The 24,940-nt window shown below is 35.7% G+C and overlaps 1 protein-coding gene across 1 annotated transcript in view; it reads right to left on the bottom strand.

The window, feature by feature from the left end:
* Nucleotides 1-24,940, bottom strand: part of PCDH15 (protocadherin related 15) — a 1,796,064-nt gene that overhangs the window by 111,910 nt on the left and 1,659,214 nt on the right. The window contains exons 27-28 of the mRNA XM_055352068.2: nucleotides 20,287-20,396; nucleotides 18,248-18,388 (exon numbers count right to left, since the gene is read on the bottom strand). Coding sequence (XP_055208043.2) covers nucleotides 18,248-18,388; nucleotides 20,287-20,396 — 251 coding nt within the window. The remainder of the gene's footprint in view (nucleotides 1-18,247; nucleotides 18,389-20,286; nucleotides 20,397-24,940) is intronic.

Here is a 24,940-nt window from a genome sequence, read left to right as displayed (position 1 = left end):
AGAGAGAAAACAGAAGTCATAAAGCATAATGTACACGAAACTCTTGAACTTTATTTGTTCCTTTCTATGCCTTTTCTAAAATATCTCTTTCATCTAAAGAACCTGTGGAGATACTATGTGCAAATCTTCATTTTTTTTTCCTGCATCAACAAGCCCTGGCTTACGCTAGTAAAGCATACATTTTTTTTCCTCCTGAAATAAAATAAGAATTTTCCTGCTTGTTTGCAAAATATTTCCCTAGGTATATTTGATTTACTTGTGAAGATTCAACCAAGAAGCAATGAATAAAGAGAGAAGTGGCCTTGAAAAACACAGTCTAATTATTATTTATCTATATATCTTTGCTGTGTTCATTAGTCATATGGTATACAACATATTAAATAATTCACTTTTTGCACAAATTTTAGAAGTAATGTAAGCGGAAGCAATTTAACTACAACTGCTTAGTGTAATAAACATTTTAAATTGAGCTTTTGGAAAGTGTTTAATTAATACTTGTAAAACAGGAGTTCACAGTTCTTGCAATATGTCATTAAGTCCAAGCATTATCTTTAATCTTCTCCCAAACTTCTGAGAGGAGAAAATAGTTTTTGAAGCAACACAAATTGATAAACCTTCAAAAGTTGAGGTAATCAGCTACTTACATTTTTGAGCACTAGTCACAGTATAAATGGAAATTAAAATTCCATTATGATATAAAGTAAAAATTTAGCACTGTAATTTTCAAGTAATATGCCACCCCTCTACACCAACCTCAATACTGCTTACCAAGCACTTCATTCAACCACATTTCAGCCCTAATATGACTTTTTTTTATTTGCCTAAACAGTATCACTTCCTCCTTTATTTTGGCCACAGAAGTCCATTTTCCCTCCGTGGTTTACTATTACCTCCACATTCCATGAGTCCTTAATAGAAATGCCAACTATTGTACTCTTCACTTCACCCCTGGCCAAGGATACATAGCTCAAGCCAGGCCAATCAGATTCTCTCACCTTTGGATGTGTGATCCTTGAACTGACTGCCAGTTGCTTGAAGGTCATTGACCCCAGCTTTCTTAATGGCACTGCCCAGAAAGGAATTGCTACTTGAGTTTCTAAGATTGCTGAAGCCTCTCCACGTTTTTGTTTTTCCTTAGACCCTATTCAATTTCTCTCTTGCTTGTACAAGCCACCAAGTATTCTTTTGATATGATTCCTTTAGTATAAGCCAGTCAGAAGTGGTTTCTGCTGTTTCCACCTTACTAACCATGCCAAAAATAGTTTGGAATGACCAATTTAGTCCATAGCAGAGAATGGACACCATACCTCCCTATTTACAGAAAAGATACTGGATTTTTTCCTCCCAAAAGACATTATGAAATGTAGATTTTTCATTTTGTATTGCAAAATTTAATCAAGTATTAAATTTTAGTATATTTTCTTTTTTATAATCATGGATTTTACAATATTTTAATTTTTTTTGAAAAAAGTTGTCTTTGTTTATGTATATACATTATCCAGTTGTCAATCAAGATAGGGGTATTCAAATCTAAAGCCCTCAGAAGATGCCTGGCTGCTTTTCTAACAAGTCACAACCTACAATCCCTGGTAATACAGAGAATTCAGAGGAAAATATAAGATATCTCTCTGTACACTTATCTAAAGGAGTAGATGAAGCATATTTAGTATGTGCTTATTATAATTTTGTGTGGTTCGAACATATCACAGCTAGCAGTAGTAATAAAAATACCTTTTTATAGAGTATTTCTTATGTTACAATAAGTTAAGTACTTTTCTGATATGATAGTCCTTAAAATTCTCAAATACCCTTATGAGGTGTAGACATATTTACCCTAAGAGAAAGTTGAAGATTATAAAGGTTAGAGAAATTTGTAAAGATCAGAACTGGGTATGGAATTCAGGCCTGTCTGATACCAAAATCATGGATCTTAAGTAACTTCATATATACAATTTTTATGTATCTACTTTTTCTCTGCTTTTCTATTAAGGTAATTTTAAATGGGAACAACTTAATGGTTTAATAATCTGTGTTACATAGAATTTTCCCTAGTATAGATTTTTGATAAAATTTCTCCTTTACTGTTTGTCCTTTAAACTCAGGCATATCTGAGCATTTATGAAATATCATCAAATAGGGATTATTTAGAAGCAAAACTGAACCACTAAACTGGTTAAAGTATCCAACTTTCTTGTGTATTTTAATAAAACACAAATATAGGTCGGGTGTGGTGGCTCGTGCCTGTAATCCCAGCACTTTGGGAGGCTGGGGGTGGGTGGATCACGAGGTCAGGAGATCGAGACCATCCTGGCTAACACAGTGGAACCCCATCTCTACTAAAAATACAAAAAAATAAGCTGGGCATGGTGGCGGGCACCTGTAGTCCCAGCTACTCAGGAGGCTGAGGCAGGAGAACGGTGTGAACGTGGGAGGTGGAATTTGCAGTGAGCCGAGATCATGCCACTGCACTCTAGCCTGGGTGACAGAGCAAGACTCCATCTCAAAAAAACAAAACAAAGCAAAACAAAACACAAATATAGCAATCTCTATTAAACAGTCTTGATGGCAAGCATATGCTGTAAGTAAATAACTAGTAACAGGCTTTCAAAATTGAAAGTGACAGCATTTAAAATAATGATTTCCTCTAAACTGCTTGTCTGTAATTATTTTTAAGATATTACATAGGGGACTAATTAGGTACAAGATACCAAAAGGGATAAGAACAGGAACAAGATTGATTAATTGAACTTACAAAAGTTCCTGGGAATAAAAAATGAATTAGATTGGGAAGAACTGACTACTAGACTTGTGTTCTGAATAATGATTAAAAAGAATGACAAGCTAAATTTATGTTTCTTATCTCTGAATCATAAAATTCTCAGTTTTTGCTTTTGCATTGAAGTAATGTGTACATTAAATTGAAATGCATGCCTTATAAAATGTAAACATTAACAAAATTAGGGAATATTTAAGAATAAATTAAATTTTAAATTGTGAAGATAAAACCAATAAATCTTCTACCTAAATTCCCATGTTTTCTTCCACATACAAGCCCTTTATTATTTATTTGGCACTAGCTATAGTTATTGTTGACCCAAGTTAACTATTATCCAACATACTTTCTTTAGTCACAATTTTTCTGGAGTATCCACAACATTTGATGTTTCAGCCATTTTTGACCTTTCTTGAAACCCTCTTCTCCTTTGGCTAACAGGTCATCACTACATAAATTGTACTCATTTTTTCCACTGGTCTCTTAAATGGCTATTCTTTTCCTCTCATTCACTAAATGGAAGAGTTTTTCTCAAACTCAGTCTTTCATTTCTCTCTCTTGACAGCCTCAGAAAGACAAATGAGATGGGGCCTCAAGGGACAATAATTTTTTTTTCTTTTGACAGCTTAATTTGGTCATTGTGAGAGGTTACAGCCTGCTGGCAGCCCTCGCTTGCTATCAGCACCTCCTCAGCCTTGGCGCCCACTCTGGCCGCCCTTGAGGAGCCCTTCAGCCCGCCGCTGCACTGTGGGAGCCCCTCTCTGGGGTGGCCGAGGCCGGAGCCAGCTCCCTCTGCTTGCGGGGAGGTGTGGAGGGAGAGGCTCAGGCGGGAACCGGGGCTGCATGTGGCGCTCGTGGGCCAGCATGAGTTCCGGTGGGCATGGGCTTGGTGGACCCCACATTCAGAGTGGCTGGCTGGCACCGTGGGCCCCAGGCAGTGAGGGGCTTAGCACCCAGGCCAGCAGCTGCAGAGGGTGCACCGGGTCCCCCAGCAGTGCAGGCCCGCCAGTGCTGCACTCAAATTCTCACCGGGCCTCAACTGCCTCCCTGTGGGGCAGGGCTTGGGACCTGCAGCCCGCCATGCTGGAGTGCCCCCCTGCCGTGGGCTCCTGCGCAGCCTGAGCCTCCCCAACGAGCGCCGCCCCCTGCTCTGCAGCACCTGGTCCCATCAACCGCCCAAGGGCTGAGGAGTGTGGGTGCACAGCGCCGGACTGGCGAGCAGCTCCGCCTGCGGCCCCAGTGCAGGATCCACTAGGTGAAGCCAGCTGGGCTCCTGAGTCTAGTGGGGACTTGGAGAACCTTTATGTCTAGCTAAGGGATTGTAAATACACTAATCAGCACTCTGTATCTAGCTCAAGGTTTGTAAATGCACCAATCAACACTATCTAGCTAATCTGGTGGGGACTTGGAGAACCTTTATGTCTAGCTAAGGGACTGTAAATACACCAAATCAGCACTCTGTGTCTAGCTCAAGGTTTTTAAACACATCAATCAGGTTAGTAACACAGGTTACTACCTGTGTCTAGCTCAAGGTTTGTAAATGCACCAATCAGTGCTCTGGGGACTTGGAGAACTTTTGCGTCTAGCTCAGGGATTGTAAATGCACCAAATCAGCACCCTGTCAAAACAGACCAATCAGCTCTCTGTAAAACAGACCAATCAGCTCTCTGTAAAATGTACCAATCAGCAGGATGTGGGTGGGGCCACATGAGGGAATAAAAGCAGAGTGCCCCAGCCAGCTGTGGCAACCTGCTGGGGTCCCCTTCCACACTGTGGAAGCTTCGTTCTTTCACTCTTTGCAATAAATCTTGCTGCTGCTCACTCTTTGGTTCCACACTGCCTTTATGAACTGTAACACTCACCTTGAAGGTCTGCAGCTTCACTCCTGAGGCCAGCGAGACCACGAACCCACTGGGAAGAATGAACAACTCCTGATGGGAGGAACGAATAACTCCAGACATGCCGCCTTAAGAGCTGTAACGCTCACCGCGAAGGTCTGCAGCTTCACTCCTGAAGCCAGCGAGACCACGAACCCATCAGAAGGAAGAAACTCCGAACACGCCCGAACATCAGAAGGAAAGAACTCCAGACACACCATCTTTTAGAACCGTAACACTCACCGCGAGGGTCCGCGGCTTCATTCTTGAAGTCAGTGAGACCAAGAACCCACCAATTCCAGACACAACTGTATCTGAGTTAGCAGAATGGATCTAAACAGCATTTCTCCCTGATACAAGCTTCACTAGCTCACCTCCTCTTAAAGAGATCATTGCTTCGACAGGGAATCGCCTATCATTACACTGCCAGTGGATTTTTGTTTGCCTTTATTTCCATATTTCCTTTATATTTGTAGAGTAATAGTGTTTCCAGTCCCTGGTTTCTAGTCTTGAGCCCTTTCTATGGTGTGTTCAGGTGTGTGCAAATTAAGTTTTTTTCTCTGTGGTTATGGGAGGTCAAGAGATACTTTTTCCTTTGATGCTTTCTTTGCCTGGTTTTCTCACTTAAGCCTCATTATTTTACATTTATACCATGTGAGACTAGCGACCCTTGGCATAACAATTCCTTGATTTAAGTACTCATGCTATATGATTTTTTTTCAAAATCTACCTGTCAGTCTTGAACACCTTTGGAAGTCCAGTTCCTTGTTTCCTGCAAGTTTTTATTTAGATCTTATTCATGTCACCCAAGATCAAAAGTATAAAATCATCCTTGATTTCTTCCTTTCTCTTTATAACCAGTCATCAAGTCCTACCAACTTCTCTTTTGCAGTTGTCCTACATTTTCCTCCTCTCACTGGCCCAATCCTAGTTCTAGTTTGGGCCTGGCCTATTTATCCAATTCTTTTTAGCATTCATTCTATCTCTCTCCAAGCTATTCTACATACTGAGCTAACTTTCTCATGTTAATTCCCTGCTTTAAGAAACAAAACAAAACAAAACAAAAAACTGCAAGCGGTTAATCTTCCTATCAGTATTTCAAATAGTTGTGAAGAAACAACAACAACAATAAAAATGGTAAATATTCAGATTTCCATTTTCCATTTCCAGATATTTTAATTAAGTAGGTTTGGAAAAGAGATCACAAAAATATGTATTATTAAACGAGTATCTCAGGTAATTATCACCAGGTAGTCCAGCTGCTTTATGAGAAACACTATTTTATGATTCTTTTACTTATCTACTTCCTTTTTCTCTTCACTAACTTTTGTTTACCACTACGGCAATTCATTGTCTTCTGAAGCCACTTTCAACCAATTGCCAATTAGAAGAATTTTAAATGTATACAACCAAGCTGCACCTCAACCACCTTGGGCACATGTTCTAGGATCTCCTGAGGACTGTGTCAAGGGCCATGGTCACTCATATTTGGCTCAGAATAAATTGCTTCAAATGTTTTGCAGAGTTCGAGGTTTTTCATTGACAAAGCTACTCTAATTTCAAATCATGCATGTCTATGTCTCTTGTATATCAATTAGTCATGTACTTCATGCTACTACTTATTGTTTATACCTATGTCATAGCTTCTCCACCAGGATAGAAACTTCTTTAAAGCGCTAATCTCACCTTGTGGAAACATATCCCCTTACAGCACTTAGAACAAATATGTGATATATATTTGTTAATTTAACATACTTTTCATTATCTCTGTGGCACGAAAATAATGTTTCAGGGGCCATGTGACAAAAAAACAGAATCATATTAGATGTGCCTCAAAAATAAAGGGTACAGAGTTGTTGAAAGTGAAATAATAACTTAAAAAGTACTAGTCTGTTTCGAAGTTTTGTTTATATGTAAATGCAAGTGTGTGTGTGTGTGTGTGTGTGTGTGTGTGTGAATGTTAACATTAGTCAAAGAGTAAGAAGAATTACAAGGGGACCCACAAAACCTTTACCAATCCATGTAATGTTGTCAAAGATAATAAGTAATATCTAATTTCAAAATCAAAGGAGCATTGTCCCAGTCATTCTTTACCACTTTTACCTTTTACCTTGGAATACACTAAATTCTATTGTTTGCCCATGTATCTATTATTTTATTACCACTTTATATGTTTAACCCATCAAATGTTCTTGCAAATCTGATGCAATTCACAATTCACTGTGAAGAATTATAAAATTATACTGTTATTAATTAGTCCAGGTCAAAATCAGATACCTTTTGGACAAAATCAATCATGAAAATATATGGTTAATTATAATGTGATCTTTTATATAAACAATAAATATCAAAAAGGTGGAGTAGTACAACAATAGATATTATAACAGCATTTCTTTGAAAGCATTAGAACATGGCATCAAACATAATTTACTAGACAAATTCTGTATTGTGCAGGAAAAGGAGTATTTACTATTTTTTGAAATACATCTTTCATCTTCACAGTGTTATCTATACTATTCTCTTCTTTGGGATCTATCTCACATTTTTATCTTCTCTGCTATCATCCACACAGCACCTGTCATAAAATCTGGGACAAGATAAAATTGAATAATACTACATCTTTTTATTTGAGGAGAACTCACAGGCCAGATGTATTTGTTCTTATATGACAGGGACAATGAATGATTAAGGAAAGTCTCAAAAATGAGATGACCTTTAAACTGACCCTTGTAAAATAATTGAGTTGATCTGAAAAACAATGTAGAAAGGACATTTTAAAAAGAGAGACTTGTGCAAGCAAAGACATTTGGGTGTAGACATTCCTTGAGGTTAAGTGAAAAGAATGCAATGAATAGAGAAATTCAGAAAAGCAGTTACATACGATATGCCCAGTAGAACTTCAGAGACTGGTGAATTTGAGACAATGAAACCTTCTGAATGTTCACTCCTATGTACATTTTTTCTATATGGTACTTTTCCCTATATTTCTTTTTATTATGTAAGCATAATGCTGAATTTATTTTTGTCTATTTAATGAGAAGCTTTTTTTTTTCTTCTTTCGATAGTCAACCAGTAAGATCAGCTACTTGTTAAAGTTGGGAAAATAAATATTTTACTAACAGAAAAAAATGCATTATCCATAAGTGATAAAAATAAATAAAAACCAATCTAATAACTATGCTAAATTTTTAGCAAGTTATTACTTTAAGTGCAGACCTGACCTTGATTATATTACAACAGAATGGGGATAGCCAATGCCTACAACCATAATCAATAATGAAGAATTAATTCTGATAATTTCCCTCATATCTATCAATGTTAAACTACATTTTATGCTTATGTTATTCATGTAGTTGCATCTGTTTTCTATTTCTGAAAAGGTTGTTATTTCTGTAACATAAGTGACTTAATAGATTCCAGTTCTTCTGTGCACAGTTTCATTTGCATTTAATAGGGCTTAGTGTGCCTCTACTGAAATAGGAGTTTTTCTAAAGCAAGAGGTTTAGAGTGACTATTGTATCATTCTGGGGCCTCATTATTAATCAGTAATTAATACTTTCTGGAAAGCATAAGTTTGCCAAAATATTTGGCAGTCAATGAATGGCATTTTGAATCCCAATTTAAATTTGGACTAAAAAGGCTTAGAAAAAAAATCTAAATTATTTACTATATTAATTATAAGTACGTTTCCAAGAATGAAGAAAATTGTATCTTCTCTCTTTAGTTCCAGGCTTATTCTTAGGTATAAGAAGGAGAACTATTTTATGCATTCCTAGATTCTTAAATATTTTAATTTTGCTTGCCCATGGCAGCAATATGTTTCCCTCATGAAATATATATTTTTTCTCGTATATGCAGAAATGTAATATTTTTCTATTTTGAAAAGTTTGATTATATATCATTGTCATCAGTTCAGCAAACCAATTTGGGATCAATGGAAGAGCACTGCCTCAATGCATTTGGTTTCAGAAATGTATTAATAATAGTGTATACCATGTTTCAAATCACATTTCCAAGGAAACCTATTGTGCACAATGCAATTTTTTCTTGGACAGACAATTTTATGCTATGAGTCCACTGGAATACATTTTTATTTCATTGAAAATATATTTTTTTCAACCATATATTTATATAAGATGCCTAAAATTTCTGAAAGAAAAAATGCTGTTAATGATATTATCGTGTTAATTTTCATAAACTCCTCTCCATATTTTAAAGTAATACATTATTAATATACTTTCTAAAACAGTGGCCATATATTTGTACTATAAATATAAGGCTATGATCATTCCTGGGATTTTAGGACTAAAAAATAATATGTGACAGGCTACATTATTGTTACCCAAGTTATAGCAGGGATACTTTTGTAAGTCAGTCAATCATAGGTAAAGAGTCATTAGCATTATTTGTCACAGACCTTCTGTTAGAAACCACAAAAGTCAGAAGAATGAAATTATTACAAGCTTGTACCCTACAGCTAAAACATAAAATGAAATCAATAGCATTTGAGTTGTTTTACCCTCAGTTTAAAGTTTATCTTAATTGTCTTGTAATTTATTCCTGATTGAAAGTCTAGTTATTGAATCAAAACACAATGACATATTTATAGAAAGCTATGGCTTTCTTTTTTCATGTTTAAAGATAATTATAATTTTACCATAAAGCAAAAATTGCCGCTTCAATTATGGAGTTACATAAATCAATCTGTGCTGTAAACTTGCATGTTACTGCTTTTGCTCTACATAAAAATAAAAGAATGGGAATGACTCTGTGGCGGAAATATTAACATAAGCTTCTATAGATGTTCTGGGTACAGGCTTCTTGAAGCTTATTTGGGAACAAATAACATTATATCCTAAAAACCCAGGAGAGTTTGAGTTTTTCTGCAAAGAAGGAGACTATGGATAGGAAGAAAAGATGACTCATAATTTTGAAATAATGTATTAGAAATAGCAATGCATTCGGCTGGGCGCGGTGGTTCATGCCTGTAATCCCAGCACTTTGGGAGGCCGAGGCGGGCGGATCACGAGGTCAGGAGATCGAGATCATCCCGGCTAACATGGTGAAACCTCGTCTCTACTACAAATAAAAAAATTAGCCGGGCGTGGTGTCAGGCACCTGTAGTTACAGCTACTCGGGAGGCTGAGGCAGGAGAATGGCGTGAACCCGGGAGGCGGAGCTTGTAGTGAGCCGAGATCGCGCCACTGCACTCCAGCCTGGGCGACAGAGCGAGACTCCGTCTCAAAAAAAAAAAAAAAAAAAGAAATAGCAATGCATTCACATTTGTCTTTCCTTTCGAAACTAGTCCAATAGTCCCATAGACAGTTGTTTTCAGATAAACACAGAGATTGGCTCTTCTGCTGCTAAAGCTTAAAACTTTCATTTGTTTTATCTGAGCTCTTTCCTCAGGAAAGGAGAACCTTCAGGCCTCTCAAAAAAAAAGTAAGTTTCAAATAACTGAAACTTACCAGATCACTGCCCCAGAGGCCTCCTTGCTCCTCCCCAGTTCTTGTTTTCTTACACTCTTACGTTTCTTCCCTACTACATAAACCCCCTAGCTTTAGTCAATCAGGGAGATGGATTTGAAACTGAACTCCCATCTCCTCAGCTTCAACACCCGATTAAAGCCTTCTTCCTTGGCAATACTTGTTTTCTCAGTAATTGGCTTTCTGTGCAGCAAGCAGCAGGACCTAGATCAAACTCCTGGTGTTTCATTAACACTTTGTAAAATGAAGATAATTATTTGATCAAATTAGTGGTCAATATGGGAGTAAAGGAAGAAAATACAGATGCTTAACAGAATGAGACAGGAAGAAGAGATAAAATGTAGGGAGTCTAGAGGGCCAGAAAGTTTGAGTGCAGGAAGAATGAAAAATCAACACCTAATTTCTAACTGAATTGAAGAGAGAGAAAACTCCAAAGCTTTTCAGATTCCCTGCAATTTCAAGTACTGGGAGGAAGCTCCTAAGCACATTCCCATGATTAAAACAGTGTACTGTCTCCATCTGTAATAATGACTAAACCACTGTTATGAAAAGGCTGCAAATCAGGGGTGGTGAGGTGGGAGTGGGCAGAACTGGAGATTAGTTAGCAGTCAGCCATCAGGTGGATTGTATGAGTGGTATGTATGCTACAAATTTGCATACTGTTAGCTTGATATTTAAAACGCTTCACAATCTGGCCTTAATTTTCCAGACTCACTCATGCATTGGACAAATCTTTATTGGGTGTATTTATGTGCCATGCATTTTAGGCTATTGGGATACATCAATAAACAAAACAGATACAAACTTCTGTCTTTGCGCAGACTAAATCCATTTTAACAATATCCACTAAATTCTGTTCTACAGTCTCACTGAAACAATATTCTTAATATGAAAATATAGAACCTAATTATAAAACTCTATTATTTTCTTTCATACTATCTCTTTTATCCTGCTAATATGGGCTAATATCTTTCCTGCTGTTGAATAAAAGCTCAAGAAATTTTATAATTTTTAAAAAAATTGTTAATAGTACTATGGTAAAGGTAACTTTAAAAAGAATTTAAAAATGATTCTCTAGTTCAATATATTAATCTAATACTCCAAATTTCATTTAAAGGTAAAATGTCCTTCCCCAGCTTAGATATGTTAATGGAAGTTCCTCTGCCTTTGGGGAAGAGGCTGTAAGACATTTCTTTTTACTTTTTTCTTTATTAACTACCACCACCTCCTTCATTCACTAGCAGTTGATTTTTATCACTCAGACTTCTATTACCTGACCTTGGAGATTATGGAGAAAAGGCATGTAAGGTAGGTAGCGAAGTTCCTACTTCAATATTACTGTTGTGAAATGGCTGAATACTCTTTGGGTCAGACCTGGGCTTAAAACAGACATGGTCAATGAGAGCATCTTCAGCACTGGTATGCTTTTCTTCAGCAACTTCAGTTTGCCAGTATACTTCAGTAAATTCCAGTTTGTCATTTTAATAGGAATTCAGCGGTCTATGTCCAGTTTTTGCCTTTTGCAGTATCATCACTCCTTCAGGTAATCCTACTGAGCAGGATTTAAGAAAACTGGCATTCACCTGTGTCCCACATCTGGTCCTTTGGGTTGGTTTGGGTATAATTATGCAGGCAAAGAACAGTCACAGGCTCTTTGCCTGCATACTTATAGAAGCACAGACCTATCTAGATGTAGCTGTAATATAATGTAATACTCCAGTCATTGTAATTGCTTGTTGCTCTTTTTCTGTCTACATTTATCTGATATGTCTCAAACATGGATTTGCTGTGCTAGGCCAACATAAGGGCACAGCGTTTTTTACTGTAGTTGCCAATGTTAAACTTGAGAAGGGAAAGCGTATATTTCCCCAGCCATTGTATTTTGGGGAAAAGTATACTGTTGAAGTGAATTCAAGTACAACTTTACAACAACCCTCCCCTATAAAGGAATACTCACATAAAGTCACTTCTAAATTTTAATTCGCGTGACCATTTTCAATTCTCCTCGAGAGTAATGGTGTTCAGAGTGTTAAACTCTGTTACTGGAACATGATGGTTTTGGTCTAGGTTCTGCTGCTTGCCACACAGATGGGCAATCACTGAGACAATGAGTATTGCTAAGGAAGAAGGTTTTAATCTAATCGGGTGCTGCAGCTGAGGACATGGGAGATCAGTCACATGGAGACAGATCCCTTATGGCTTGGTGTTGTCTTTGCCATAGTGAGTTCTCACAAGATCTGGTTGTTGAAAATTGTGTGGCACCTTCCCCCACCACTCTCTCTCTCTCTTGCTACTGCTTTTGCCATGTGATGTGCCTGCTCTCCCTTTGACTTCCACCACGATTATAAGCTTCCCGAGGTCTCCATAGAACCAGAGCAGATGCCAGCACCATGCTTCCTGAAGAGATTACAGAACCATGAGCCAATTAAACCTCTTTTCTTTAGAAATTACCCAGTCTCAGGTATTTCTTTTTTTTTTAAATTTTATTATTATACTTTAAGTTTTAGGGTACATGTGCACAATGTGCAGGTTTGTTACACATGTATACATGTGCCATGTTGGTGTGCTGCACCCATTAACTCGTCATTTAGCATTAGGTATATCTCCTAATGCTATCCCTCCCCCCTTCCGCCACCCCACCACAGTCCCCCGTGTGTGTGTGATGTTCCCCTTCCTGTGTCCATGTGTTCTCATTGTTCAATTCCCACCTATGAGTGAGAACATGCGGTGTTTGGTTTCTTGTCCTTGTGATAGTTTGCTGAGAATGATGGTTTCCAGTTTCATCCATGTCCCTACAAAGGACATGAACTCATCATTTTTTATGGCTGCATAGTATTCCATGGTGTATATGTGCCACATTTTCTTAAACCAGACTATCGTTGTTGGATATTTAGGTTGGTTCCAAGTCTTTGCTATTGTGAATAGTGCTGCTATAAACATACGTGTGCATGTGTCTTTATTGCAGCATGATTTATAATCCTTTGGGTATATACCCAGTAATGGGATGGCTGGGTCAAATGGTATTTCTAGTTCTAGATCCTTGAGGAATTGTCACACTGACTTCCACATGGTTGAACTAGTTTACAGTCCCACCAACAGTGTAAAAGTGTTCCTATTTCTCCACATCCTCTCCAGCACCTGTTTTTTCCTGACTTTTTAATGATCACCATTCTAACTGGTGTGAGATGGTATCTCATTGTGGTTTTGATTTGCATTTCTCTGATGGCCAGTGATGATGAGCATTTTTTCATGTGTTTTTTGGCTGCATAAATACCTTCTTTTGAGAAGTGTCTGTTCATGTCCTTCGCCCACTTTTTGATGGGGTTATTTGTTTTTTCTTGTAAATTTGTTTGAGTTCATTGTAGATTCTGGATATTAGCCCTTTGTCAGATGAGTAGGTTGCAAAAATTCTTTACAGTAATGTGCCCTAATACAAAGAAATGAGCGAGAAAGTGATGAAAAGATAACAGAAGATTCAACACTTGTATACTAGGAATCTCCCAGTGAGACAGAGGAGGGATAGAACTTTGGGTTCAGATCACCTCTACTAGAGCATTATTTCATGCAGTCACACTAGTCACCAGACCTTGCACCACTGTAAGGTGCTGGCAGCATCACCTCACTCATGCCATCCCCACTGACCACAAGACTTTGCAAGCTATAAGTTACCTAGAGAAACCAAGATGAGGGACATTCTACCATACATCTTACTCAAGGAAGTTGGCCCCCAATACCCACATGCACAGAAGGCTAAAAAAAATGACTGTGGTGGCGGGCACCTGTAGTCCCAGCTACTCAGGAGGCTGAGGCAGGAGAATGGTGTGAACCCAGTAGGCGGTGCTTGCAGTGAGCCCAGATCACACCACTGCACTCCAGCTTGGGCAACAGAGCGAGACTCTGTCTCAAAAAAAATAAAAAATCACACGGAGATGTAACATGTTAATGAGACGTGTGACACATGAAGAAGCAAGTCATCAAACTGTGCAAGTGCTATAAATTCCCGTTTCTACATGCTTTAATGTCACTCCTTTCATGGCTAGGCCTGTTAAAATTACTCTCTTGGCTATCTCCAGGGAGGCAGCAAGAGGACTTTCTCTTTTCCGGGCTGCTTTCCTTGTGCTCCAGCATAAGTTCCAATAATGCCTGGAGTCTGGGAAATTTTCTTAGCCTTCTGTCAGTTTCTATTGCACAAGAGCATAGGAACCTGTGGCCAGTAACACCAGAATAGATGCCAAATTAATAAAAAAAAAAAAAAGCTAGAATTAAAAAAAATCCCTAAATGAGACTTGAACAGTTATACTACATATATAGAAAATGACCCAGAATTGCCAACATGTAGAAATATATTGACAAAAATACTGAACTCTAAAGAAAAAATAAAGGCAATTATTTGGAAATTCAGAAATAAGACCAGTTTGTTATTACACATTTTTTACAGTAATGCTTCAAAGAATAAGAAAATGGAATGAAAAATTTAATTTAAAAAAGAAAATGAGTCAAGTTATCCAGTCAAATTGGTCTTCAATGTTAAAGCCCTAAGATAAGCTTTTCTTAATGCACCAAAACATAGTGTCTCTATAATCCTGCATCAAGGACTTTACTTGAGAATGGGTTACTGATAACAAAATGACTGAATGCGTTATTAAGAGGGATAAAACAATATCACTTTCAATTAGATGTGTGGGAAAATATAAGAGATGAAGCAGAAGCATTGCTCACAACAGGAAAGATATGAGCAGTGCAAAAAAAAAGTGTACCATGTAATGTAAAAGTAAGTATTAGAACAAATGTGGGCAAACTACAGCCCTTTGGTCAAATCCAGCCCACAGACAGCCTGTTTTAGTAAAATGAGTTTTATGGGAGCATAGCCAAACCCTTTGGTTTACATATTATCTCTTCTTGCTTTTAAGCTACAACAGAGTAGAGTAGTTCCGACAGAGACCATATGACCCAGAAAACTAAACATATTTGTCATCTCAGTATTCCCATTTTGAGTATAATAGTGAATCAACTCATTATTTTGAAAATCAATAATAAAAGGAAAGAATAAAGTTTTTTTTCTTGTTTTTCCTATAGTTGGTGGACCTCAGGGTAACTGAGTATTTGCTATGGAGACGTTTTTCTTTATAAAAATATTTTGGCTAATGAATATAGAAGTAATAAAAAGAAAAAAATAATGGATTTAGAAAATTACTATTGGTGGTTGCTACTATCTATATCACAAAAAGAGAATCAAAGAGATTTAATGTTTAAGGAAGGAGTGAATATCACCTACGATTTATTTGTTTAAAAACAAACCAAAAATAACCTGGATATGATCAAGCCTCCAGATCTAACTACTTATTTCCTGGAAATTAAGGAAGCAGAAAGAATATGAAATGACCACTTGGAGAGACAGTCATCAATCCAGGCTTCAGAAATGTGGTTTCTTGCACAAATAAATATCAAGGTGAATAAAAGAGCGTAGTGGTGAAGCCTACAGATTAAAAGAGACTTAACAGACCTATCAACCAATGGCAATGTATAGACCTTATTTTGATTCTGATGTAAATAAATGTTCAATGTGAACTGGATATGTTTAATATGAACTATGTTTAATACCAACTGGATATATATTGATATCAAATAATTTGTTACTTTTGGCAGGAGCAATCATGATATTTTAATTAAGTTTTAAGAGTCCTTAAGATATACATATCAAAATATTTACAGATTGAAGGTTATGACTCTGACCTGCTTCAGAATAATGCAATAGTGGGTAGTTGAGAGCATAGAGGAACGACTATTTCCCAGGGCGTGATTATGTTGAGTTAGGGAGTTGATACATGGAGGTTCACCATAATATTCTCTGTAATTTTTGTATGTTTGAAATGTTCCAAGTAAAATGTTAAAATATTTAAATATTCCTAGTGTTAAACTTATGAAATTAGCTCTAAAATTTTACATTTTATTTAATTTGCATTTAAATATTAAATCTAATCACATCATGGTTGCACAATTTACTTTGAAAATAATTCCATTAACAAATTTTTGGTAAAGAAGTCACAATAAAATACTTCTTTAATGAATTACACTTCTGATTTTTATTATCCTTATTCAAATGATATGTGGTAGGGCAACTAATTCTGCTGCAGAGATGAATATTTAGCTAACTAATTAACCTCAATTTACATAATGGTTGTATTTGCATAGCTAATGGGCTGGGGATTGACTATAGGCCATTAACAGTTATTAATTAATGAGATTGAATTAGAAATATATGGGTTTTTATTTCAAACTTAGGAGGCAAAGGTCAATCATAAAAGGTTAATAACAATATTCAAAGAATCAGGCAGTAAATATTTTAGCTTTTAGACTTCATGCATTTCTGACAGGATAATTCAGGAATTGGTTTCACCTCTACATGCATACTGGGGCACATGGAAGTATACACATGTGCATTAGAGAAACTTTTATTAGCCTCAGATTTACATGTAAATTAACGTAATGGGAGCTAGTTGTATTCACATATAAGAACTTAATGCACCACTACTCATAAAAATCACAGGTATCACTTGAGAAAGTTCTACAACCTAAAATTTTTCTTTCTTAAACTGTTCATTTGTTTCAAGGAAAGGGTGCAGGTACATTTTTCAATTAATCTTCCTCATTTTTGCATTTGCAATAAAATAGGTTACATTATATAATTTAGAGTTACTCCAACCTTTCCACTCCTCATTTATCCAATTCAGTTTACAATTGGAAGCATCCTCTATATTTTTAAAAACATAATTGCCTGTAGTTTAAAGATTTTAGAAACTCAAAGAACTCATCTGCTATTTTTAAACAATTTAATTATGTGAGTGATGCATAATTATTGAGGACAATTCAATTCCTTTAATTTCAAAGACACCTGTATAATCTGATTTTTCAAATGATTTGGTTGTATCTCTACAAGGAACTGAGAAGCTCTCTACACTAAATCAGTAAATGAGGTTCGCGATAAATGAAAAGGAGTGATTTCTTTTTATGATCAACTGCCAAACTGATACAGAAAATTCTATCCTGCATCTTCTGCCTGTTGCTCCTGTCTTGCTTTCTTTTCTCTCACACTGCCTGGGTTCTTGCTTTATGCCTCTCCCCTCTTCTTTTTCCCTCTTCTCCCTTCTAAGAACGCTCGCTTGCTGAAATGCCTTGAAATGATGTCCAGGGATAGTCCCTCGGTGAATGTTTGAGATCCTGTTTCTCACTTCACACTCTGTCTGGGCCTCTATTCTATTAATAGTTAACTTAAACTGGATTATCTTGAGTCTTCTAGATTTTAAAAGGGTTGCTCTGATTACAAAAAGATGATTGCTTAAATGCAAAAGAGTATTACCTCAATAGATGGGAAAAGAATAGCATTTATTGCATTATTGATAACATCTTTAAATCTGTGTCAGTTCCCTTCACAAATTGGCTTTTATATGCTTCTCTGTGGGGGTAAACTATATGCCACAGAAATGTTGAAGTTTGGAGTCACAGAACGTGGGCTTAAATCTGTGACGATTTGTTTACTGTCATTTAAAAAAATAACCTTTTTAATTATTAATAAAATCTTGCCTTTGTAAAACAGGGTAGTAATTCTCATTTCATAGATTAAAAATGTAGGTTAAAAAGTGTAAATTAAAAATTAAAAATGATGCTACATATAAATTACAATAAATGTTAGTCGCTAATTTTAAGATGATTTTTTCTTTTCTCGAAGAAAATATGTAAATACAAGAAGCCACACAATTCAGGCAATTTCTAGTAGTCATTCATTAAAAATATCTATTTCCCAAGGTTTATCCAGAGCTTCACAGTGGGACTAAGTTTTATTATTTAACATACACAGACAATGGTGGTATTTTAACAATATTGGATACACAATTTGAAAACGGTGTTTTATTGTCTTGACATTTCAGGAGTATGAAATCACTCCCTGCCTTGTCATATATTAGCTGTTTAAACGAATAGGCAATCATCTCAGAGTATTAATGATCTTTCTATGTTGTCCACTGAGAACGATATTTTAGACATAGGTATTTCATTTTAAAAATTAGCAGAGACACCATACAATTCTCGTAAAAGCTTTAAGTAGTATAACTTACTTTTTGAAGGAACTCGGAGATTGGCAAGGACCACTTCCAGGGAATCAGCTTGGACTCGAAGTACATAGCTTGTCCTGGTCTCATAATCCAGAGGTCCATTCACATAGATAACACCTGTGATGTTATTAATTCCAAATGTATCTAGAAATTAAAATACAATTACCTGGTCATTGTCTTTATGCTATAAGGAAATTCTCTTTAAAAGGCACTGTGATTTCAAAAACACTAAAAATGCCTATTTATAACTAGAGTGATGCATGAAAGTGACAAAATGCTGGCTTTTGGAAACTGTTTCAGCTCTTTAAATGATCAACATCAATACTTCGCTAAAGTCTGCCTTGAAATTGTAGGGTTGTTTTGTTTTTGTTGTTTTGAGATAATCCTGGAAAACAATGTTCTATGGTCAATTACGTTTGGGAAACACTGAATAATATATTCTTTACCTTAGATTCAGATGGTCTTCTGTCACACTAAAGGCTTTCAGAAGTTGTTTCAAAGAAAACCATCTAATTTTGTTTAACCAAAATTTTCTGAACTTACTGGATTATTATACTGTTTGTAATTTATGAATATTATTATTTTGTAGATTTAGTGTTTTGCTAAGAACACTTGAGAGAAAATAAAAAAACGGATAATTTAATGTTGCCCTGTGTCTGTTTTTTTAAATAAATTTGAATGAAAATCAGGGCACTTTGGTAAACTTTATAATATCTCCCCCTCTTATGCTCTCCATATTCTCTCCTTACTTTATTTTTTCATGTAATTAATAATCCCTTATAATACTATATATTTCTTTGTTTAATAATTTTTATTATTAATCTCCTCTTACTGGACCATTCACTTCCATGAGGGCAGGAATCTATTTTGTACATTGTTCTATCTGTAGTGGCTAGAAGAGTAGTTAATACATAATAGATGCTCAGTACATATTTGTTGAATAAATAAATAAATGTAAAACAGTCACGTTAATAAATATAGCCACTCTGCTGTCTTCAAAGAAAAGGGCAAATAGAATCAAAAGAGAAAGTTTCGGGACAGAACAGGTTGAGAAATCATAGCGTTAGTCAGATGTTCGAAGTCTAAGGAAAAAGGAAATTTAGTTATTTTTAGGGAGGACACATAGTAGCACAGTAATAATGTAGAAAGAAAGGCAATAAAAGTAAGATATTGACCACTTGCTACACTACACGGGCAGCAATACCTAGTAATAGTTTGTCATTAAAAAGCTTAACAGGGCCTTTATAATTTCCTTGCAAACTCTTTGAAGAATTTACATTCACTCATTTCTTTAATATTTACTATTGATTATTATTACATGTATATTAACTATTTCCTGACTACCTACAATATACTAGGCTATCTAACATACCAAAAGGGAAAACAGAGGAGAACTTGTGGAGAACAGGTAAAACAAAAATTAATGTGAAAGACTGAGCTATGACCTTATTCCCAGAGGCCTGCAAATTCCTATGATTCTGAAATTACAAAAAATTATATTTTTATTTTTAATCATTAATTGTATGTCTAATTTGACTATTTTGGGAATCATATAACATGCATAGCTTTTAACATGGATGTGACTCTTTTTAAAATTCACAACTTATTTACAACCTTGAAATTCCTTCAGGATTAGTTAAGGTATGACCAACATGGAGTAAGGGTCATGGATGGTTCAGACAGTGGGGCGGACGAAGCTACTGTAGGCAATGATCATGGCCAAAAGCTGAAAATTTCATGATGCATTAATTTTGAGGAAATGTCATTAAAATATTACCAAATGAGGAAAAGGGCAAGGTTTCATTAATTAGATACTTAATATTTCTTAAGGTACTTAATATTTCTTAAGGGAAACAATCACTTTAGCTAACATCACTGGATTTTTAATCGAGTTCAGGATACATGGTTAACAATTACATTTAAGATGGGCACAATTTTATTAGAAAACAGTAGAATAGATAATAATTTCAATTCAATCTGAAATTAGGCCAAATCTAAGTGTACTGGTTGACGGTGAGAACACAAACTAAAAGTCTACTCACCTTCTTCATTTCCTGAAACAATGGAGTACACAATACTTTGATTAATGGCAGCAGCAGAAATTGCACCAACCATGGTCCCTTTGGTGGCAAGTTCACTTACTGGAGGAGGTCTGCAGGTTTAGAGAAGATGATGTATTTATTTTTAAGTATAATTTTTTATGTAACTTTACGTTCACAGAAAAATTGAGAGAAAGATAAGAGATTTCTGATATACCCTCTGCCCTCACACATTCATGGCCTCCTCCATGATCAAATCCCCCACCCAACTGCTACATTTGTGATAAATGATGAACCTACATTGACCCATTATCACTGAAAGTCCATCATTTACATGAGGGTGCATGTTGCTGTTGTACATTTTATGAGTTTGGACAAATGTGTAATGACATGTATCCGCTTTCATGTAGTATCATACAGGGTATTCTCACTGTTCTGAAAATCCTCTGTGCTGTGTATATTCATCCTTCCCCTCAACTCAACCTCTGGCAACCACTGATCTTTGTAGTGTCTCTACGGTTTTGCCTTTTCCAGAATGTTGTATAGCTGGAATCACACAGTATGTAACCTTTTCAGATTGCCTTCTTTCACTTAGTAATATGCATTTAATGCTCCTCAACATCTATGGCTTGATTGCTTATTTCATCTTTAGCACTACATAATATTTCACGGTCTGAATGTGCCCACAGTTTATTCCCATAAATAAAAAACATCTTGGTTGCTTCCAAGTTTTGGCAATTATGACTAAAGCCGCTATAAACATCTGTGTGTAGGTTTTTGTGACTCTAAGATTTCAACTCTTCCGGGTAAATACTAATTAGCATGATTACTGGATTTTATAGTAAGACTGTTTAGTCTTTTAAGCAACTGCCAAACTGTCTTCCAAACTGACTGTACCATTTTGTATTCTCACCAACAATAAATGAGAGTTCCTGTTGCCCCATATTCTAACCAGCTTTTGGTGCTGTCAATAGTCTGGATTTCAGACATTCTAATAGGTGTGTAGTGGTATTTATTTTTTTATTTTTTTATCCATATTTATGACAGAGTTTTGAACTTAATAATAGAATATACACAGTAGTTCTTCCAAGCTACATTATGCAATTACATTGTGCTTTCATTGAAACCTTTTACAAAAAATCCTGAAATACAAATTTAGTCTGTAGTATAGGCTTTATAAACATCTGGTCCAAATTGCTTTGTTTTTGGTACTGCTGTCCATACACTTAATTGACTAGGATATCTAAATGTAAAGCAGTCTTTCTCACAGATACTCTAGCACCTAATGGTGGTCCATATATTCATTACATGAGCAATAACTGCTTCTTGCTGAAGAATAAGAACCAATCTGTATCATTTTAAAATGAAGTGTGTAAAGTAGATATTTAATTTACTAGTTTATTTACTTACTTATTTTACTGTCCTGCATTTTTTTTTTGCTTTCTTTTGATAACATCCAAATATTGTTTTCAATAATCTTGCCTCTTTCCTTCTCTCTACAAGTGCTTTGGGTAAGGCTTTGCCAATCCCCATGGTACATGCATAAGCACATTAACCAACTCTGGTCAATGGGGGCATTTTATCCTTTGCTCAGTGTTCATGTGATGTATACATCTCATGTAAATTCAATGGACATACTACATAAGATTACGACTTGACTAGATTCTTGCTAGCCAAATTTGTGGCTATATCCCTCACTGGATTTGATGAAGTAAGCTGCCATATGGAGCAGTCCTCGTGGCAAGAAACTCAAGGTGATGGCTGACTAACAGCCAGCAAGGAATTGAGGCCCTTAGTCCAACATCCCACAAGGAACTGATTTCTGCCAACAACCACATGTACTTGGAAGTGGATCTTTCTGCAGTTGAGCCTCAGATGAGACCGTAGCCCTGGATGATACCTTGATTAAAAGATTATGCAAGTCCAAAAAGGAGAGGACACAGCTAACCCATGCCTGGATTCCTGACCTATAGGAAATTCAAAATGATATATGTGTTGTTTTAACCCATTAAGTTCATGGTAATATTATTACGCCACAACACAAAACTAATATTTGAACAATGGATTGTTAATTTATGACAGATCAAGATACATACTACTTATCGAAAGTTTAATAAAAGAAAATATGTCAGTCATATTAGGGGATAATTTTCAAAAACTGAATTCCTATTTGTGGAAGTAGACATTACTTAAATTGTTTACTTGAATATCTTGTTACTACACAAGGTAGAAGCTAAATTTTATACTTTCCATAATTCATCTGTTTGCTATTCCTTATACAGTATGGGAACATGACGTCTGCAACTTATGCACCTTTAGCTTTAACATGAGAAAAATGCTATGTCGGGCCGGGCGCGGTGGCTCACTCCTGTAATCCCAGCACTTTTGGAGGCTGAGCCGGGTGAATCCCCTGAGGTCAGGAGTTCAAGACCAGCCTGACCAGTATCTCTACTAAAAATACAAAAATTAGCCGGTTGTGGTGGTGTGCTCCTATAGTCCCAGCTACTCGGGAGGATGAGACATGAGAATTGCTTGAACCTGGGAGGCGGAGGTTGCAATGAGTCGAGATCGCGCCACTGCACTACAGTCTGGGCAACAGAGCGAGATTAAATCTCAAAAACAAACAAACAAACAAAAACAAAACAGAAAAGAAAAATGCTATGTCTTCTTTCAAATATTAAAAAATGCACGTGTACATTTTTGCTAACCTTAACTGCACAATTAGGATAGAAATAATACTAAAAAAAGTAATTGGCATAATTTAAGAAGACATTTAAATCCTATGCATACCACTAAAAGCATTTAAAATTCTACTTGTTAGTAAATGTTTAAAACAGATTTACTTCTAGACAAAATTTCTCCTCATTCACCTTTGTCTTAATTGTTCCAGTACACTTGTTTCTATCAGAATTGAAACACTATACAAATACAATCTTCTCCCAAAAAGAATTAAATGAACCTCCATGATAATGAGCATTAGATTAAAAATATCAATTATTTTCTATTTTTTGGCAGGATTACAATGTACAATATTAATAAAAATAATATTATTGTATTATTGTTTTAGGTTGTGGAAAGCACCAGTTACATGATGGAGGCAAATTGCATACTCTCTTTGGAGTCACATATATCTTGAATACAAATGATGGAGTTGGTATAAATCAGGATTCATTAAGCCAGATGGACAGAGAAGGTAGGAACATAACCAAATTGAATAAAATGGGCTGAATATAAATTAATAGGGAGAGGAATGGAAGTTAGGAATGAGAGAGTATGTAACTACTGTACAATAATTCAAGTCTAGTGTGATTTGTAAATCAATAAAGGAAATTGAAAATTTTGTATACGTTTATGAATGATCAATGGGAATTTATTTTTTTAAAGCATCAATGACTACATTTGATCTATGGGCTGTCAGTTTACGATTTTTAAGGCAGATTAACTATCTCTAATGTCTTTTCTAGTTCTACCGTTCTGAACCTGATATAATGTGAGTTATCATTCACTCTTCTTTCTGTTGAGTATAATCAAAATCTATTGCTCAATTTCAGAAGCAATGAATTATGGCCAAATGAAACATTTCTCAGAAGGTTTTTTAAAAAAATATTTTCTCTATTAAATTCATAAATCTTCAATTTATCCATTTATGAAAAAATGCATCACTAGCTCTCTTCCAATTTAAGTTTTTCACACCTGATTTATAACAAATAATTGTGAGTGTCTGAAATGGAAGAATACTATCTTTCAAAGCTAAATTTACTGCCAATACAACTGACAAACTGCACTCTTAAAATAAAAGAAACACTTGAAACAGACAGCTTCAGTAATGGAACTATACAGCTTACTGATGTAGCTTGAGATAGATACCAACTAGATGGCCATTTTCCAAAGATGGCTAAGAGGATGCTAAAGGAAATGGTTATTTAGCAGATATGAACTGGAACATGGGAGAGGCTAGTGGTTTCATGTTTTCATAATGGCCTTCAGTAAGGGCTTCCTCAAAGGCCCTTTCACAAGGCTTGACCTGAATTGGGTTTGATGTCCTTGCATATCCATTATGGCAGTGTTGGTTCCTATTTACTCCACAAGGGCAATGCTTCTAACTTTGTTGGCCGTTTTAAACAAAATCTACAGGTTTTGACTAAAATTCCAAAATCACCTCAACTAAAACTTAAATAGAATCCTAAATAATATTTCAGTTTTATAAATATATTTCCTCATTGTTACTATTTGCATTATCCTTACCTTCTAAATTTTACATGTAAAACAGCTGTGTATTTTCAAAATTAATAATATTTTTGTTTTTAATAATAATGTTATTGAGAAATAAATTAAGATAAAAATACTGGCACAATGCCTATGCATTTCAGTATTTATACTTCCTCCCAGAAAAGTTCAATGGTCTCAGAATTTTTTGTATTCTTATTTATTTTTTAATTGGCAAATAGAAATTTTATATACTTATGGTGTACAACATGATGTTTTGAAATACGTATACACTGTAGAATGGCTAAATTAAACTACCATTTGATTACCTCACAAGTTTATTAGTGGTGAGAACATGTAAAATCTATTCCCTTAGCAATGTACAATATTGTACATTGTTGTCAACTACGGTCACCATGTTGTAAAAGAAATCTCTTCAATTTATTCTTCT

Source organism: Gorilla gorilla, chromosome 8 (genome assembly GCF_029281585.2).
Source record: "Gorilla gorilla gorilla isolate KB3781 chromosome 8, NHGRI_mGorGor1-v2.1_pri, whole genome shotgun sequence".
Lineage (NCBI taxonomy): Eukaryota > Metazoa > Chordata > Mammalia > Primates > Hominidae > Gorilla > Gorilla gorilla.
Note: the sequence above shows the minus strand (reverse complement) of the source record. Positions and strands in the feature narration are given on the sequence as shown.